At 41.1% G+C, this 20762-nt stretch overlaps 1 protein-coding gene across 16 annotated transcripts in view; it reads right to left on the bottom strand.

The window, feature by feature from the left end:
• The window catches only part of P4HA2 (prolyl 4-hydroxylase subunit alpha 2), a 66542-nt gene that overhangs the window by 15024 nt on the left and 30756 nt on the right, over nt 1-20762 (bottom strand). For 12 of the 16 annotated variants that reach the window (XM_049707251.1, XM_049707257.1, XM_049707258.1 and 9 more), the window contains one exon: nt 20642-20738. In XM_049707251.1, the coding sequence (XP_049563208.1) occupies nt 20642-20738 (97 nt within the window). Of the gene's footprint in view, nt 1-10235; nt 10703-10724; nt 11234-20641; nt 20739-20762 lie in introns of those variants that run through there. The other 4 variants (XM_049707261.1, XM_049707252.1, XM_033405867.2 and 1 more) reach the window with 2 other exon arrangements.

Genomic DNA, 20762 nt, shown 5'->3' with positions numbered 1-20762 from the left:
AAGGGAGGCTGGGAGAGAAAGAAAAATCAAGAATCATGAAGCTATTTTTCCTTCACTTAAAAAAAGTCCAAAGTGTCTACTGAGTTTGGCCACTAGGAGGACCCTGAATACTTCAACAGACAATTTCAGGGAATTAGTTGTGGTAGATTTACTATGCCAAAAAATAAAGAATGGGAGGTGAAAAGACAGTATACTATATAGTTTTAAGTAGCTTGCCAATGAATCAAGAAGACAGACAAGAGGACATCTGTGATCCCATCAGAGGTTTTGGTTATGACTTCAGCGAGGCTCAGTGGCTGCAAATTCATGAAGCAAGGGAAAGAAAGAGGCTGACTTTTCAGAGAAGAGAGTATTGTCAGGGACAAGAGACCACCTGGGGGTTTGCTGATCCCCTATATTATAAAAGCACTTTCAGAAACACACCGAAAAGTTACTTTAAAACACGAAGCTTCGGGTTTGCCAAATACCCGTGGCCTTTTCCTTCCACTTATTCTCTTAACCCCCAAACACTTCACACACAAAAAAATTTCCCCGAGTTTAGAGGAATAAAAAAATCTTCACAAAAGTTTAAAAAACCTCTTCAAAGTGGCCTCAGCCTCGTAAATGATGTCTCATACAGCGCTGGGCACTCCCCAGCCCTCCCTCAGGGCGCGCACTCCACGCCACCTGCACTGTGAGCGCCCTCTCACAGGGACACAGCCCCACAGGCCCACTCAGGACCAACCTGGCCCTAAGAGCCTGCTCCGACAGGACTGGCCTGAACAGACGGGCGGGCCAAAAGCCCTAAAACAGAGTGGCTACACAGACTGCCTTACCCTCGAGGCCCGCAGGACCAGCTCGCGCCGCCTCACCTCTGGGATCACGCGCCACACGCCCAAATCCTTTCGGGAAACCCCTAGCCCCGCCCTTCCTGCAGACTGCCACAACAAGCCCCACCCCTTCCCAAGGCTGCTCACAGGCCCCTCCCCATCCAGGTACTTAGCCTCATCCGGGTACTTATTTCCCTCCGGATGGCCGCGCTTTATCGACTCTTGAGGGAGGGCTGCAGGTAGTCAAGCGCCGTTTGGGGCGCTGGCGATAGAGAAGTGGGAAGACAAAGCTCCTTCCCTTAGGGGGTTCCTATTCGAGTTGGATTAAAACCTAATGCACAAATAAGTTTGTCATTTAACGGTGGCGGTGTGTGCTATGAAGAAAGCAGAGCGGGGTAGGGAAATGACGCAGATCTTCACGGAAGTCTTGAAAGGCCTGTCTGATGAGATGCCTGAGAAGGTGGAACTTGGTCAGTCGGAAGGGAATGAGGACAGAAACTCTCTGACTACCTGCGGGAAGAACATTCCAGGCAGAGGGACCAGCAAGCACAAAGGCCTGAGGAGGCCAGTGTGCTGGAGCGCAGGCATAAGGGAGGGTGGTGGGAACGGAAGGTGCTCTCCGACTTCGCCAGCCGCTCGCCCTCCGTGAGGGTGAGGGCGCGGGGGTCCCCCTACCTGGAAGGGTTGGACGTGCCTATAGGCCGCTCAGCGTGACTCGAAGCCAGGCAACTGCCCCTACGAGCCCCAGTCACCTCTGCATAACCAGCGGTCAGGGTGACGAGGCGGCCATGGTGGACCCAGAAACAGGCAGGCAGCTTTCTCGCCCATGTAAAATAATGATGTTTAGGGTGGGAAGATAATATACAGGATGCCCAATTAAATTTGAAGTTCGGATACGCAACGAATAATTTTTTAATACCTCTCATGCAAAATTATTCGTTGTTTATCTGAAATTAAAGTTTAACTGGGTGCCCTGTATTTTTGTTTGTTAAACCTGGCAATCCTAATGTTGAAGTTCAGATGCTAGGTTTGGAAACTTAAGCACGGTGCTATGCCAAGCCATATTAGAACCTGAGACAGAAGAAATCGCGTGCCCCTCATATACATGTTTTTGTGTAGTTTTGTTAGTGTTCCCAACGTAGTAAATTAGTTGAAAATATTGCAAAATTGAAAAATTGGTATATTAAAATTCACATTATTTTTAAGTATTTTGTTTATACCAAAAATAAAAATTACTATGTTCTATTTTCCTGGTTTTAGTGGAGGCAGACTCGTCAGTAAAAATTACAAAATTTACCTCTCTTGACCAAATGCAATCTTAAGTCATCTTAAATTAGCTTCAGTTTACTGAAACTTTTTTTTAGATACATATATTTTTTAATGCTTTTCTCTTTTTTTCAATTTATTTATTTTATTATTATTATTTTTTTTTTGGCTGCATTGGGTCTTTGAAGCTGTGTGCGTGCTTTCTCCAGTTGGGGAGAGCGGGGGACCACTCCTCCCTGCGGTGCGTGGGCCTCCCACCGCGGTGGCCTCTCTTTTTGAGGAGCACGGGCTCCAGAGCGCAGGCTCAGCAGCTGTGGCGCACAGGCTCAGTCGCTCCGCGGCATGTGGGATCCTCCCGGAACAGGGCTCGAACCCACGTCCCCTGCACTGGCAGGCGGACTCCCAACCACTGCGGCTCCAGGGAAGCCCTGAAACTTCTTTTGTAGGATGCCACTGTGACTGGTATTTAGAATAAAATTCCCTAGACCACTTCCAAGTTTATATAAGATTGCGCTAAGAAAAATTTGTGAATCAGTTTTAGAGGATCCAAACACAATGCTGATTTGATATTACAAATCATTAAAACTACTTCAGGTGAAATGTCCATAGTATTTAAATTATCAGACTATTTAACAGGCTGCTTTTTGTAAATCAGATGTATTCATAGAAAGTAACTTTTCTCCAGGTAAAAATTCAGAATATCTGAAGACACTTCACTTGGTAAGTCCACATCTAGGATATCTATAATCTCTTTAATTTCTATTTGATAAACACTTTTTTATAATAATTGATAGACTCATTCAATAATTTTTACATTCCTAATTTCTTTTCATTTTCAAATTCAGGAAGTATATTCATACCTCTTGCTAAAGTTTAACATTAATCAAACATACTTTCAGTTACTTGCTCTCATTTGTTATAAGCAAAGGGATAGAACTTCTATTAAGCATGCAGCTTTGTATATAGTCGTGATTTTTTAAAAACTTTTTTTAGTTCAAAATATCATCCCAAACATATAAGTTGCATAAAAATTTGTAATCTATTTGCACAATGATGCTTTATGTTTCAGCATGTTGTATTTTGTCGTTTGATGTTATATCTTTTAACATTTGACAAACATCTTTAATTTGTGTGAAGTGCCTTGATTGCATTTGATCTTGATGCCCCTCAGGATTAGCATTTGTATTTTAATGTAGTTTTTAGAACAGTCATAATATTCTAACTGCTCGATGAATTTTATATATATCTATCTATATCTATCAGTATATCTGTATCTTCTGTACAGTACTGAAAAGGTTATATTTGAAGTCACTGAAAGCAGTCTTTTTGCACATTAAATTATGAGCTGAGCAAGGCACAAATTTGGCATAATCATTTTTGGGGGAAATAGTGGCTTGTATACCCTATATACACACCTGCAATATATGTTCCATTAACATAACTCTGGCCTCAAAGATATTTTATTAAAAGTTTCATTTCATAAGATAGCTCATATCCCTTAATCTCTTAATCTCTTCAGTAAAATCAAAATTTCTTCTGTTATATTCTTTCTTATTAATATTTATTTATTTATTTGGCTGCGTCGGGTCTTACTTGTGGCACACAGGATCATCGTTGTGGCATGTGGCATCTTTCGTTGCGATACACGGGCTTCTCTCTATTTGTGGCACACGGGCTCCAGAGCACGTGCGGGCTTAGTAGTTGCAGCGCACAGGCTCTCTAGTTGTGGTGCATGGGCTCTAGAGTGTGCGGGCTTGGTTGCCCTGGGGCATGTGGGATCTTAGTTCCCCGACCAGGGATCGAACCTGCATCCCCTGCATTGGAAGTCAGATTCCTAACCACTGGACCACCAGGGAAGTCCCTGTTATGATATTCTTAATGCAGACATACTGAAAAATCTGACATACTTGTTCATGATGGGCTACATCTGATATACAAAAAGTAAGGGAAAGTATTTTGCCTCTTTTATCCCCAATAATGTTGCAGATCTAATATGATTTCCTAGCAGCATTATGTACCTCCCCGAAATTCATACGTTCAAGTCCTGACACCTAGTACCTTGAAATGCAACTGTATATGGAATTAGGGCCTTAAAGAGGTAATTAAGGTAAGATGAGGTCATATGGGTGGGCCCTAATCCAATATAACTGGTGTCCTTATAAGAGGAGATTTGGACACAGACACATCGAGGGGTGACCATGTGAAGACACAGTGAGAAAGTGACTATCTGCAAGCCAAGGAGAAAGGCCTCAGAAGAAACCAAACTTCCTGACACCTTCATCTTGGACTTCTAGCCTCCAGAACTGTGAGAAAATAAATTTGTTTTAAACAACCCAGTCTGTGATATTTTGTTTTGACAGCCCTAGCAAACTCACACACATTGTAAATTTGTTTTGAATTTTATTAGACAAATAAGGCACAGATTCCTTTTTACGATAGCTACATCAACATCATAATGACTTAAACTAAGATACATACGTAGTTTTTGTTTTCCAACTTTTAAACTCAACTTATCCTGGATATTAAAAGTGTCCAAAGTATAACTGACACAAGTTGGGAGGTAAAAAGGCATGTGAAAGCTAATTTTATATGTTAACTTGGCTAGACTATGGTGACCAGTTGTTTGGTCAAACACTAGATCTTCAGCTCACATACTAAAATGTCAGAGATGTTACCTTAGGCTTACAGAACAAAAAAGACGTTTGTGTTACCAGGCAAAGAAGAAAGGACTGTAGCTATCAAAAAGTGACAAAGGGAGGGGAAAGATGTAATGTAGGATAGTGAATAAAGCTAGATGATCATCTCTCAAATTTCTAAAGTGGAAAAATCAAGAGACAGCACTTTGTAAATCTATGCTTTAGAGTCAGAACAATTAAAGACAATTGAAAAAGTTCCTCTAAGAAGGGGGACCACAGGAGGAGAGAGTAGGGTGGGAAAGCATTATTCATGGTAAGCTCTTCTGTTCCTTATTTTTTACGCCATGTGCATGTATTTCAAACTGGGATAGCAGAGGAAAAAAATTTCTATTTATACTTCAAGACCCAGATCTAATGTGGTGCCAACTCCCTCGTTAAATGAGACCTCACTCTCCTATGCTACTTAAGCACTAGGTTCTCTGTTATCAAACCTCTCAAACTTTACACATCTATTTATGCATCTGTTCCATTACCCAAAATTATTTAAAGATAAAGGCAGTATTTATCTTTGCTATCACATCAAATCTTTAATAACTGTTGAATGAATAAAAATATAAATTACTTTTTTTAGGTCAAAGGCTTTGGGAAGCTGCCAGATCAGGGTCTGATTTCCAAGCCTTTCACTAACCAGCAATGAGACCTCATGTGACCTCAGATACATTATCTAACCTTTCTGACCTTCAGCTTCTTCTGTATCTGTTCTAAGGAGTTGTGAGTTTGAAATAACAGACTGCAACATTCCTAGCGCACTACCTCACGCACACTGAAATGTTCAACTCTTTGGTGCCATAGTGAACATGTTAATACTTAGCTAAGTAGGTTAATAAAGATTACTGAAAACGATGCCATATCTCTAAGGTTATCTTCTGTTTGTTTCCAGGACCATACAGGGGTTGACAGGAAGGCAACAACACATAACAGATTCCTTAATAGCTGATTCCATGCTTAATGCAGGAAATGTTTAAGATGAATGTGGAACATCTTATTATACCAGGTAACAAAGGAAGATATCAAAGGCAAATGATATCTGTATTTCATTTCACATGAATATTAATGTCAAAAACTCAAATGAATAAGAGAATTCTACTCCTAGCTAAGATGGAATAGCTTGTGGTAGATCAACTTTCATGTCAAAAACAGCCATGAAAGCTGGATAAATCTCTTAAAAATCTGAAGACATCAACAGACTGCTGAAGCAAAAAAGGGCTGAAGCATCAAGATCCAGGGGAAGGATGAATCTCAGGTGGGTGAGCCAAAAGTCTGGCCTCTTTTATCCTTTGATCATTTACTGATTCTAGGCATAGCATAAGAGACTGAGGATCCAGACAAAGGACCCAAGCAATGGGCAACTGCTAAGAGACAGAGAAACCGGCAGAGGTCTTGGTGGTCTCAAAGGGCACTGTAAGACAAAAATAAGACTAATTTTTTTAGCATATTGAATATGAGGGAGGGGTGTGGAACTTAGTAAACCACTCAGACTGTTTACCCATTAGGACATTTTCTGAAATCTGAAGCCATGCACAATGGAAGATTAAGAAGCTAAGCAGAAAACATCTGGGAAAAAAATGGATTTGGGGGGCAGTGTCTAGATACTGAGAATACAAGGATTAGAAGTGTAGAACTGCCAGTGAGACAGATCCAGGGAACACTCTAGGCTGTCAACTAAAAAATCCCTGGTGGACTATATCCTGTAAGGGGGTATTGGGGCCCAGGGTAGGCCACCCCAAAATGTACCTCAATGGCATATTATTTTGAATCAAAGTTACTTAAGAAATAGACATCATAAGGGGGACACTCTGACCCTCCTTTCTGTCTCACTGAAAGCAGGAAATAAATCTCTCGTGTGAAAGGTGCCCTCCTTGCATCTGGAGGTAGAAGGACACCCTTATCACCAGAGTTAAGTGATATCATTATCATTCAGACTGAGGAGCCTGCATAAATGTTGTTACTTATTTAATTTACCACCCTAAGTCCAAATTCTGTTTTGATTTTTTATTAATTGAGCACCCAAAACCTAAGTTTCTTTGTCCTGCCAATGCTTCACAACTTTATTGTCTCTTTGTCTAAAAGGTATAAAAGCTGCCTGCTTTGGCCACTTCTTAGATCCCATTTCTATGAGACCTCTGTATGCATGATTTAAAATGTTTTTTTCTCCTGTTAATCTGTCTTATATCAATTTTATTATTATACCAGCCACAAGAACTCAAGAGGAGAAGAAGGGGAAATTTTCCCCTCCCTGACAGGGGATAAAGGGTAACCCAGAGGTAGTGTCTGAAGAAAACTGCAACCCAGCCTTAATTAAGTCAGCCCAGGCCCTGACTGGATTAAGGTGATCAGTCCTCACTCTGCCTAGTAGGAGAGTGGTGTAGGAGGTTATCACCATCCAGAGCCTCTATAATTTGTCATACACTGTGTCCAGCATTCAATCAAAAATTATCGGGCATACCAACAGAATGGACCAAATGACCAGAAACCACAGGAAAAAAAGACAATAGAAAGAGATACATAGAAAATCTAAATCATGGAGTTATCAGACAAGAACTTTAAAATAACTGATTCATTAGTTAAAGAAAAACATGGAGAAAACAAAAGGTAAATTCCCCAGAGAATTAGAATCTATTTAAAAAAACTGAAAAGACATTCTAGAACTGAAAAATAGATGAATGAATTAGAAGACAGATTAATAGAAAATATCTAGTCTGAAGCACAAGGGGGAAAAAGAATGGAAGATACAGAAAAGGAGACATAATGAAACACAATGAAAATCCAGATTACTGGGACCCCAGAAAGAGAGGAGAGACAGAAAATGAGACAGAAACAATATTTGAATAATGTCTGAGAAACTTTCAAAACTGATCAAAGAGATCAACCCACAAATTCCAGAAGCTCTGTAAATGCCAGGCCAGAAAATAAAAAGAGAAACTCACACTAGGTACATCATAGTAAAACTAGTGAAAACCAAAACAAAGAAAATTTTTAAAATTCAGATAGTAGGGAGGGGGTGGGGGGGAAATTACGTTCAAAAAAGCAACAAAATGACAAGATTGCTGAATTTTCAACAGAAATAGTATAGACAGAAAAGAATGGAATTACATCTTTAAAGTGGTTAAAAAAAAAACTCCTAGATATATTTAATAGAAATGAATTAGTATATAAGAAGACAGTTGTAAAAATTACCCAAAAACATAGCATAGATATTAAAAATATGAAAGACAGCTTAAGAGATAAGAATAGTACAATATACTCTAATTTACATTTAACCAGAGTTCCAGAAGGAATGCAGAAAACATTGAAAGAGAAAAGGATTGAATAATTATCCCAAACTGATTAAAGATACTACTGCACAGATTCAAAAAGCCCAAAGAATCTCAAACAGGACCAAAAACAAACAAACAAACCAACCCACCTAGCTTGCCAGTAATTTTTGTTGTTTCTCAACTCTAAACTCATTTTTCTATACTCTGCTGTTATACTGGAGTTGCAACTCTCTACATTTCTCAGATTCCCTTACTAGCTGGCTTCCTGTTAGGTTCTGATGGTGGAAGGCACTAGAGGGAGATTGCATGGCAGAAGATAGGTAACAGTTGCCCTAGAGCCAGTGATTTTTTGCATGAGAGAGAGTTTTATACATTAAGCCACTGATATTTCGGGATTATTTTATTACTCTAGCATTAGCCTAGCCTAGCCTAATAAAATATGTAAAAAGAATCTTTTTAAGTAGGCCCTTGCACCTCATATACAAAAATAAAACCTAGGTATATTAAAGATACAAATGTAAAAGATATGACTATAATGATTTTAGAAAAGAATATAAGAGGGCTTCCCTGGTGGCGCAGTGGTTGAGAGTCCGCCTGCCGATGCAGCGGACACGGGTTCGTGCCCCAGTCCGGGAAGATCCCACATGCCGCGGAGCGGCTAGGTCTGTGAGCCATGGCCGCTGAGCCTGCGCGTCTGGAGCCTGTGCTCTGCAACGGGAGAGGCCACAACAGTGAGAGGCCCGCATACCGTGAAAAAAAAAAATATAAGAAATATCTTCATAATCTTGGGATACAGAAGAATTTCTTAAACAAGACATAAAAACCATAAATCAAAAAAAAAGCTTGATAAATTTGACATAGAAATTAAGAACTTTTGTTCATCAAAAGACAGAACTAGGAGTGAAAAGACTAACTAGAAAAAAGATATTTGCAAAACATGTAACCAACAAAGAGCCTGTGTCCCTAATATATTAAAAATTCCTGTGAATTAGTAAGAAAAAGACTTTAATAGACAAAGATGAAACCTAAAGACTAATAAACATACAAAAAAGGTGTTCAATGTCAATAATCTTGTTAAAATAGATAACACTATACACATAACAAGCTAGCTAAAATGCAAAAGTATGACAATACCAGATATTGGAGAAGGCTGGGATAACAAGGACTCTTATTTACTCCTGGTGACAATGTGCATAACCACTCTGGAATACATTATATGGTAAAGTTGAAGACACACCTACTTAGACTCAGAATTTTCACTTCTAGAAATACATTCTACAGAAATGTATTTATTTGCACCAGAAATCACATATAAAAATGCAATGGCAGCCTTATTCATAATATAAAAGACTGAAACCAACTCAAATGTCTATCAACAGTATATCAGCTATAATATGGTGCTGTCCTACCAAATACACTAACAGAACTGAACTACACGAGTTATCATGAACTACAGCTGCACAGTAACATGAAACAACTGTAAAATAAATGAAGCCAAACACCCCCCAAAATATACTGATTCCATTACAGAAAGTTCAAAATAAGGGAAAACAAATTTTTTATTTATTTTTATTACTATTTATTTAGTAATAAAATTTTTATTTTAAAATAAATTTTATCTAAAATAAAATTTTTATTTATTATTTTTTATTACTATTTATTTAGGGATATAGACACATATAGTAAAACTACAAAGAAAAGCAAAAGCATGACTACCACAAATCACTAGACAATGGTTACCACTGAGGTATGGGGGGAAGGTCAGAAATGTGATCATGGAGGGACTCACAGCAGGTCCTGAGGTGTAAATTTGAAAATAATCTCTTCTCTAACCCAGGTGATGGTGACATGGGTGCTCGTGCTCACCTGCATATTCTTTAAACTGTACGTCTATGTATCACAAACAATTGTGTGTATATCTCAAATTCTTAAAGTTAGAAATTTCAAATTATAACAGCATCACAATCATGGACATACATGATCTCTATGTTCTCTGAGATGCAAGGAGGGACTGTCTCCCTTACTTTGCAGAAAAGGACACTGAAGCTTAGAGAAAAAATAAGTGTTGAAAACTGGTCTAGAACCTAACTTCAGGTTTGCCACTCAAGTATTCATTACCTAGATTCTGCCTGTACAGAGAAGATGCATAGGAAATGGTGAACTTGGTAAAAGCTCCCCGTCTTAAAAAAATACTCCAAATAAGGCTCTTTAAGGCTTCTGGCAGGGACATTTTATTTTTTGGTTAAAGCCACATTAATAGAAATTCCATAAAAACAAGCATGTAAACAAGGTATCAGAACTTTGGTTCACTGAAACATCTCACACCTAAAGCACCTGAGGTACAAAAGCATCTTGCTAGGTACTAGACCACCTGACTCTGCTCCAACCCTACCCTTGTGGCCAGAGATAGCTGACAGGTGAGGCTGGGACCCAGGTCACCCAAGTCACCCAGGACCTTCCCCAGGACCATCTCTGCTCCAGACAAATATTCACGCCTCCAAAGACCCGCCTGACAAAGGCTGGAAAGTAGAGGGGGTCTGTCACGTTGAACTTGAAGACAACATGGGCTGTGGGGCCAGGGAGGTGAAGGGCAGAAAAGGATGTCAGTCAACTTCTGTTGATCCACATGGCCTCAAGAACTCCTGTCCTCGTTCATGGAACCACTTATTGGAGACTGTGAACAGATAGAAAGTATGTTACAATCCTGTTGGTTCAGCAGCCAAAATTAATGATTCCTTCTTGATGACTCCTACATTGGGCCTGGGAATCAGACATGAGTAAGACTTGGTTTCGGGCATCAAGTTGCTTATGAGCTGGTGAGAAAGAGAGATAATCATACAAAACTCTGTCAGTGACACACGATACATGTGTGTAGGTTGCTATGGAAACAGAACCAAAGGGCATCTAACCATGTGGGGGAAGAGGAAACCCCAGGGCTGGGACTCCCTGAATAGGAGTTATCCAGGGAAGAAGATGGACAGAACAGATGGTTCCTATACCAAGGGGGTCTAGGAAGTGGGAACAGGATGAGAAAGACATCAAGGCATGATCCACGCTGGTATGTGTCAAAGACCCCAACAAGTTTGATATTACTGGGATGTGGTGGGTGGGAACTCAGAGGTAAGAGACGAGGAAGCCTGTCAGGATTGTGGAGGGCCTGGATGTCAACCTCAGGAGCTCTGGGCCGGCAGATCAATCTTGTGTTCTGTGGGTAGCAGAGAAGCAGAGCTGATGCTAGCACTATCACCTAAAGTTGTGTCTTACATGTTCACAAACCACAATTTCACTTCTCAATATAGACTCTTTCATAATGAATGAAAAAACAAATTGCTTTTAATGTACTAATGAAGTCATAGTACTTTTAAAATACAATTAATAATAACTAATTTTTGTAAGTAATACACGAACTTAGCTGAAAAAATCAAATTGTTCTACAAGGCTTATAATGATAAATAGCAATCTCCTACCTACTCCTTTCCACCACCAATCCCCACTTCCTCTAACATTCAACTCTTGTTTCTTCTGATATTTATCCTCATTTTTCTGAAACATAATGTTATTTCTTGACTTCCAACTTTAGATCTTATATGTTGACAGTCTACCATAGAATATGGAGATTTGGAATTTTTTACACCACTCTTAAAATACATAGATCCCCCTCCCATCCCCCAATATAGTTAAATCACAAGTTCTAGTTAACTTAATATTCAGTATTTACATTATTATGTCATGTAAATATTACTCACACTTGAGCTACCGAATAGATGATACAGCTCACCCTTGAGCAACACGTTTGAACTGAGCGAGTCCACTTATATGCGGATTTTTTTCATTAGTAAATACTACAGTACTACATGATCCGCAATTGGCTGAATCTGAAAATGCAGAACCTTGGATATGGAGGAACCGTGCATATGGAGGGCCAACTATAAATGAGACACGGGGCCTTCCCTGGTGGCGCAGTGGTTGAGAGTCCGCCTGCCGATGCAGGGGACACGGGTTCCTGCCCCGGTCTAGGAAGATCCCACATGCCGTGGAGCGGCTGGGCCCGTGAGCCATGGCCGCTGAGCCTTTGCGTCCGGAGCCTGTGCTCCGCAACGGGAGAGGCCACAGCAGTGAGAGTACCGCGTACCGCAAAAAAAACAAAAAAAGAGACACGGATTTTCAGCTGTGCAGAGGGTCAGCACCCCTAACCCCTGCTTTGTTTTTTGGGGTTTTTTTTCAACATCTTTATTGGAGTATAACTGCTTTACAATGGTGTGTTAGTTTCTGCTTTATACCAAAGTGAATCAGCTATACATATATGTATATCCCCATATCTCTTCCCTCTTGTGTCTCCCTCCCTATCCCACCCCCTAGGTGGTCACAAAGCACCGAGCTGATCTCCCTGTGCAATGTGGCTGCTTCCTACCAGCTATCAGTTTTACATTTGGTAGTGTATATATATCCATGCCACTCTCTCACTTTGTCCCAGCTTACCATTCCCCCTTCCTGTGGTCTCAAGTCCATTCTGCAGTAGGTCTGCGTCTTTATTCCCATCCTGCCCCTAGGTTCCTCATGACCTTTTTTTTTTTAAATTCCATATATATGTGTTAGAATACATTACTTGTTTTTCTCTTTCTGATTTACTTCACTCTGTATGACAGACTCTAGGCCCATCCACCTCACTACAAATAACTCAATTTCGTTTCTTTTTCTGGCAGACTAATATTCCATTGTATATATGTGCCACATTTTCTTTATCCATCCATCAATGGACACTTAGGTTGCTTCCATGTCCTGGCTATTGTAAATAAAGCTGCAATGAACATTGTGATACATGACTCTTTTTGAATTATGGCTTTCTCAGGGTATATGCCCAGTAGTGGGATTGCTGGGTCGTATGGTAATTCTATTTTTCGTTTTTTAAGGAACCTCCACACTGTTCTCCATAGTGGCTGTATCAATTTACATTCCCACCAACAGTGCAAGAGGGTTCCCTTTTCTCCAGCATTTATTGTTTGTAGATTTTCTGATGGCCATTCTGACTGGTATGACATGATATCTCATTGTAGCTTGGATTTCCATTTCTCTAATGATTAATGATGTTGAGCATTCTTTCATCTGTTTGTTGGCAATCTGTATATCTTCTCTGGAGAAATGTCTATTTAGGTCTTCTGCCCATTTTTGGATTGGGTTGTTCGTTTCTTTTGATATTGAGCTGCATGCACTGCTTGTAAATTTTGGAGATTAATCCTTTGTCAGTTGCTTCATTTGCAAATATTTTCTCCCATGCTGAAGGTTGTGTTTTCATCTTGTTTATGGTTTCCTTTGCTGTGCAAAAGCTTTTAAGTTTCATTAGGTCTCATTTATTTTTGTTTTTATTTCCATTTCTCTAGGAGGTGGGTCAAAAAGGATCTTGCTATGATTTATGTCATAGAGTGTTCTGCCTATGTTTTCCTCTAAGAGTTTGATAGTTTCTGGCCTTATATTTAGGTCTTTAATCCATTTTGAGCTTATTTTTGTGTATGGTGTTAGCGAGTGTTCTAATCTCATACATTTACATGTACCTGTCCAGATTTCCCAGCACCACTTATTGAAGAGGCTGTCTTTTATCTGTTGTATATTCTTGCCTCCTTTATCAAAAATAAGGTGACCATATGTGCATGGGTTTATTTCAGGGCTTTCTATCCTGTTCCATTGATCTATATTTCTGTTTTTGTGCCAGTACCATAGTGTCTTGATTACTGTAGCTTGGTAGTATAGTCTGAAGTCCAACAGCCTGATTCCTCCAGCTCCGTTTTTCTTTCCCAAGATTGCTTGGGCTATTTGGGGTCTTTTGTGTTTCCATACAAATTGTGAAATTTTTTTTCTAGTTCTGTGAAAAATGCCAGCGGCAGTTTGACAGGATTGCACTGAATCTGTAGATTGATTTGGGTAGTATAGTCATTTTCACAATGTTGATTCTTCCATTCCAAGCACATGGCATATATCTCCATCTATTTGTATCATCTTTAATTTCTTTCATCAGTGTCTTATAGTTTTCTGCATACAGGTCTTTTGTCTCCTTAGGTAGGTTTATTCCTAGGTAATTTATTCTTTTTGTTGCAATAGTAAATGGTAGTGTTTCCTTAATTTCACTTTCAAATTTTTCATCATTAGTGTATAGGAATGCAAGAGATTCTGTGCATTAATTTTGTATCCTGCTACTTTAACAAATTCATTGATTACCTCTAGCAGTTTTCTGGTAGCATCTTTAGGATTCTCTATGTATAGTATCAAGTCATCTGCAAACAGTGACAGCTTTACTTCTTCTTTTCCGATTTGGATTCCTTTTACTTCTTTCTTTTTCTCTGATTGCTGTGGCTAAAACTCCACAACAATGTTGAATAATAGTGGTGAGTGTGGGCAGCCTTGTATTGCTCCTGATCTTAGTGGAAATGCTTTCAGTTTTTCACCACTGAGGACAATGTTGGCTGTGGGTTTGTCATATATGGCCTCTGTTATTTGAGGTAAGCTCCCTCTATGCCTACTTTCTGGAGGGTTTTTATCATAAATGTGTGTTGAATTTTGTCAAAAGCTTTTTCTGCATCTATTGAGATGTTCATATGGTTTTTATTCTTCAATTTGTTAATATGGTGTATCCCTTTGATTGATTCATGTATACTGAAGAATCCTTACATTCTTGGGATAAACCCCACTTGATCATGGTGTATGATCCATTTAATGTGCTGTTGGATTCTGTTTGCTAGTATTTTGTTAAGGATTTCTGCATCTATGTTCATCAGTGATATTGGCCTGTAGTTTTCTTTGTGACATCTTTGGTTTTGGTATCAGGGTGATGGTGGCCTCGCAGAATGAGTTTGGGAGTGTTCCTCCCTCTGCTATATTTTGGAAGAGTTTGAGAAGGATAGGTGTTAGTTCTTCTTTAAATGTTTGAGAGAATTCGCCTTTGAAGCCATCTGGTCCTGGGCTTTTGTTTGCTGGAAGATTTTTAATCACAGTCTCAATTTCAGTGCTTGTGATCAGTCTGTTTATATTTCTTCCTGGTTCAGTCTCGGAAGGTTGTGCATTTCTAAGAATTTGTCCATTTCTTCAAGGCTGTCCATTTTATTGCCATAGAGTTGCTTGTAGTAATCTCTCATGATACTTTGTATTTCTGCAGTATCAGTGGTTACTTCTCCTTTTTAATTTCCATTGATTTGAATCTTCTCCCTTTTTTTCTGGATGAGTCTGGGTAATGGTTTATCAATTTTGTTTATCTTCTCAAAGAACCAGCTTTTAGTTTTATTGATCTTTGCTATTGTTTCCTTCATTTCTTTTTCATTTATTTCTGATCTCATCTTTATGATTTCTTTCCTTATGCTAACTTTGGGGGGTTTTTGTCCTTCTTTCTCTACTTGCTTTAGGTGTAAGGTTAGGTTGTTTATTTGAGATGTTTCCTGTTTCTTAAGGTAGGATTGTATTGCTATAAACTTCCCTCTTAGAACTGCTTTTGCTGCATCCCACAGGTTTTGGGTCGTCATGTTTTCATTGTCATTTGTTTCTAGGTAATTTTTGATTTCCCCTTTGATCTCTTCAGTGATCTCTTGGTTATTAAGTAGTGTACTGTTCAGCCTCCATGTGTTTGTAATTTTGACAGATATTTTCCTGTAAATGATATCTAGTCTCAGAGTGTGGTGGTCGGAAAAGATACTTGATACGATTTCAATTTTCTTAAATTTACCAAAGCTTGATTTGTGACCCAAGATATGATGTATACTATAGAATGTTCCATGAGCACTTGAGAAGAAAGTGTATTCTGTTGTTTTGGATGGAAGGTCCTATAAATATCAATTAAGTCCATCTCGTTTAATGTATCATTTAAAGCTTGTGTTTCCTTATTTATTTTCATTTTGGATGATCTGTTCATTGGTGAAAGTGGGTTGTTAAAGTCCCCTACTATGATTGTGTTACTGTCAATTTCCCCTTTTATGGCTGTTAGTATTTGCCTTATGTATTGAGGTGCTCCTAGGTTGGGTGCATAAATATTTACAATTGTTATATCTTCTTCTTGGATTGATCCCTTGATCATTATGTAGTGTCCTTCTTTGACTCCTTGTTTTAAAGTCTATTTTGTCTGATATGAGAATTGCTACTCCAGCTTTCTTTTGATTTCCATTTGCACGGAATATCTTTTTCTATCCCCTCACTTTCAGTCTGTATGTGTCCCTAGGTCTGAAGTGGGTCTCTTGTAGACAGCAGATATATGGGTCTTGTCTTTGTATCTATTCAGCCAGTCTATGTCTCTTGGTTGGGGCATTTAACCCATTTACACTTAAGGTAATTACCAATATGTATGTTCCTATTCCCATTTTCTTAATTGTTTTGGGTTTGTTATTTTAGGTCTTTTCCTTCTCTTGTGTTTCTTGCCTAGAGAAGTTCCTTTAGCATTTGTTGTAGAGCTGATTTGGTGGTGCTGAATTCTCTTAGCTTTTGCTTGTCTGTAAATGTTTTAATTTCTCCATCAAATATGATGAGATCCTTGCTGGGTAATCTTGGTTGTAGGTTTTTCCCTTTCATCACTTTAAATATGTCCTGCCACTCCCTTCTGGCTTGCAGAGTTTCTGCTGAAATATCAGCTGTTAACCTTATGGGGATTCCCTTGTATGTTATTTGTTGTTTTTCCCTTGCTGCTTTTAATGTTTTCTTTGCCTTTTTTTTTTTTTTTTTTTTTTTTGCGGTATGCGGGCCTCTCACTGTTGTGGCCTCTCCAGCTGCGGAGCACAGGTTCCGGATGGGCAGGCTCAGCGGCCATGGCTCACGGGCCCAGCCGCCGCACAGCATGTGGGATCTTCCTGGACCGGGGCACGAACCCGTGTCCCCTGCATCGGCAGGCGGACTCTCAACCACTGTGCCACCAGGGAAGCCCTGTATTTAATTTTTGACAGTTTGATTAATATGTGTCTTAATGTGTTTCTCCTTGGATTTATCCTGTATGGGACTCTCTGTGCTTCCTGGACTTGATTAACTATTTCCTTTCCCATATTAGGGAAGTTTTTCAACTATAATCTCTTCAGATATTTTCTCAGTCCCTTTCTTTTTCTCTTGTTCTTCTGGGACCCCTATAATTTGAATGTCGGTGCATTTAATGTTGTCCCAGATGTATCAGAGGTCTCTGAGACTGTCCTCAATTGTTTTCATTCTTTTTTTTTATTCTGCTCTGCAGTAGTTATTTCCACTATTTTATCTTCCAGGTCACTTATCCATTCTTCTGCCTCAGTTATTCTGCTATTGGTTCCTTCTAGAGAGTTTTTAATTTCATTTATTGTGTCGTTCATCATTTGTTTACTCTTTAGTTCTTCTAGGTCCTTGTTAAACGTTTCTTGTATTTTCTCCATTCTACTTCCAAGATTTTGGGTCATCTTTACTATCATTAGTCTGAATTCTTTTTCAGGTAGACTGCCAATTTCCTCCTCATTTGTTTGGTCTGGTGGGTTTTTACCTTGCTCCTTCATCTGCTGTGTGTTTCTCTGTCTTCTCATTTTGCTTAACTTACCGTGTTTAGGGTCTCCTTTTTGCAGGCTGCAGGTTTGTAGTTCCCGTTGTTTTTGGTGTCTTCCCCCAGTGGCTAAGGTTGGTTCAGTGGGCTGTGTAGGCTTCCTGGTGGAGGGGACTAGTGCCTGTGTTCTGGTGCATGAGGCTGGATCTTGTCTTTCTGGTGGGCAGGTCCACGTCTGGTGGTGTGTTTTGCGGTGTCTGTGACCTTATTATGATCTTAGGCAGCGTCTCTGCTAATGGGTGGGGTTGTGTTCCTGTCTTGCTGGCTGTTTGGCATAGGGTGTCCAGCACTGTAGCTTGCTGGTCGTTGAGTGGAGCTGGGTCTTGGCGTTGAGATGGAGATTTCTGGGAGATTTTCACCATTTGATATTACATGGAGCTGGGAGGTCTCTGATGGACCAATGTCCTGAACTCGGCTCTCACACCTCAGAGGCACAGGCCTGACACAGCCGGAGCCGGAGCACGAAGACCCTGTCATCCACACGGCTCAGAATAAAGGGGAGAAAAAAAGAAAGAAAGGAAATAATAATAATAATAAAATAGAATAAAGTTATTAAAATAAAAAATAGGTATTAAATTTTTTTAAAAAGTTAAAAAGTAATAAAAAAGAAAGAGAGCAACCAAACCAAAAACGAATCCACCAATGATAACAAGCGCTAAAATCTATACTAAAAAGAAAAAAAAAAAACAGAACCCTAGGACAAATGGTAAAAGCAAAGCTATACAGACAAAATCACACACAGAAGCATACACGTACACACTCAGAAAAAGAGAAAAAGGAAAAATATATATATATCGTTGCTCCCAAAGTCCACCACCTCAATTTGGGATGATTTGTTGTCTATTCAGGTATTCCATAGATGCAGGGTACATCAAGTTGATTGTGGAGATTTAATCCACTGCTCCTGAGACTGCTGGGAGAGATTTCCCTTTCTCTTCATTGTTCACACAGCTCCTGGGGTTCAGCTTTGGATTGGGCGCTGTCTTTGCGTGTAGGTGGCCTGAGGGCATCTGTTCCCCACTCAGACAGGATGGGATTAAAGTATCAGCTGATTAGGGCGCTCTGGCTCACCCAGGCCGGGGGGGAGGGAGGGGTACAGAATGCTGGGCAAGCCTGTGGTGGCAGATGCCAGCATGACGTTGCACCAGCATGAGGCACGCCGTGTGTTCTCCCAGGGATGCTGTCCCTGGATCACGGGACCCTGGCAGTGGTGTGCTGCACAGGCTCCCAGGAAGGGAGGTGTGGATAGTGACCTGTGCTTGCACACAGGCTTCTTGGTGGCTGCAGCAGCAGGCTTAGTGTCTCATGCCCGTCTCTGGGGTCCGCACTGATAGCCACTGCTCACGCCCGTCTCTGGAGCTCCTTTAAGCAGTGCTCTTAATCCCCTCTCCTTGCGCACCACAAAACAAAGAGGCAAGAAAAAGTCTCTTGCCTCTTTGGCACCTCCAGACCTTTTCCCGGACTCCCTCCCAGCTAGCTGTGGCACACCAACCCCCTTCAGGCTGTGTTCACGCAGCCAACCCCAGTCCTCTCCCTGGGGTCTGACCCCCAAAGCCCGAGCCTCAGCTCCCAGCTCCCACACCCCCACCCCCTGGCGGGTGAGCAGACACGCCTCTCGGGCTGGTGAGTGCTGGCAGGCATCAATCCTCCGTGCAGGAATCTCTCTGCTTTACCCTCCGCACCCCTGTTGCTGCGCTCTCCTCCGTGGCTCTGAAGCTTCCCCCCTCCACCACCCATGAAGGGGCTTCCTACTGTGTAGAATCCTTTCCTCCTTCACAGCTCCCTCCCACTAGTGCAGGTCCCATCTCTCTTCTTTTGTCTCTGTTTTTTCTTTCTTCTTTTGCCCTACCCAGATATGTGGGGAGTTTCTTGCCTTTTGGGAGGTCTGAGTTCTTCTGCCAGCGTTCAGTGGGTGTTCTATAGGGGTTGTTCCACATGTAGATGTATTTCTGATGTATTTGTGGGGAGGAAGGTGATCTCCACATCTTACTCTTCCGCCATCTTTTTTTTTTTTCTGGCTGCGTTGGGTCTTCATTGATCCGCACGGGCTTTTCTCTACTTGCGGCGAGCAGGGGCTCCTCTTCGTTGCAGTGTGCGGGTTTCTCATTGCAGTGGCTTCTCTTGTTGCAGAGCACAGGCTCTAAGCGCATGGGCTTCTGTAGTTGTGGCTCACGGGCTCTAGAGCGCAAGCTCAGTAGTCGTAGCGCACGGGCTTAGGTGCTCCGCGGCATGTGGGATCTTCCCGGACCAGGGATTGAACCCATGTCTCTTGCATTGGCAGGCGGAATCTTAACCACTGCGTCACCATGGAAGCCCTCTTCTGCCATTTTGAAGCTCCTCCCCTGCTTTGTTCAAGGGTCAACTGTACTTATATTTGCTTTCTTGTACAACTTTTTCTTTTCTCATTTTCTTTTTCATTTGCTTAATTTTCTCTGAACCTATCACTCTTTATCCCCATAACTCTCCAAGAGGGCTATAAACTTATCTCTTTGTGATCATTTCCTGTCACATCCTGCTTCAAGCCTCTCTATGACTCACCACAGCTGCTTCCAGAATAAAGCTCAACTTCAGCCTCCACAGTTTGGTCCCAGACTTGAGCCTCATCTCTTGGCCCCTGTGCCACGGGCCTCCCCTTGCACAAGAGACAAAGGCAGCCAGCCCCCACACCTATGATGCTGGTTTTAGCCTGTGCCTTGTTCCACGTGGGTTTTGCTTGCCTGGGACACCCTCTCCTCTCTGTTTCCAGTTCTCCCCCACTGCAACCTCAGAACCCTTGCCAGAGTCCACTTTTCTGGGGAGCCATCCTGGACCTACAATGCTTATGTAGCTATTCTTCCTTGGGGCTTCCTTAGCTCTCTAGGCATCTCTGGGAGTGTTCCCAACCAGCTGTCTTGGCACATAACTAGCTGAGTGGACAGCAACATGGCTGGGTGGGACTACCTGTTAGCAAGAAAAAACAAAAACAAAAAACCAAATCTCAAAAAGGGAGACAGTCTTGGCTTTGTGAAAATTTAGCAGCAACTGTCTCCCAGCTCAGAGTCTCAGGCTGACCACTAGAGCCCAGAGGCCAACACCACAGCTTAAGCCACTCACCCCACTTGCAGCCCACAAGCACGGGGCAGGCAGCATGTCTCGTTCGGTAGTCACCTTCCCCGCTCCGCAGGAGGTTGTACCAGAATACAGCCGTACCCTGGAAAGAGAAGCCCTGTCATAC

This window comes from Orcinus orca, chromosome 3 (assembly GCF_937001465.1).
Source record: "Orcinus orca chromosome 3, mOrcOrc1.1, whole genome shotgun sequence".
Classification (NCBI taxonomy): Eukaryota; Metazoa; Chordata; class Mammalia; order Artiodactyla; family Delphinidae; genus Orcinus; species Orcinus orca.
This window is presented reverse-complemented; position numbering and strand designations above follow the sequence as displayed.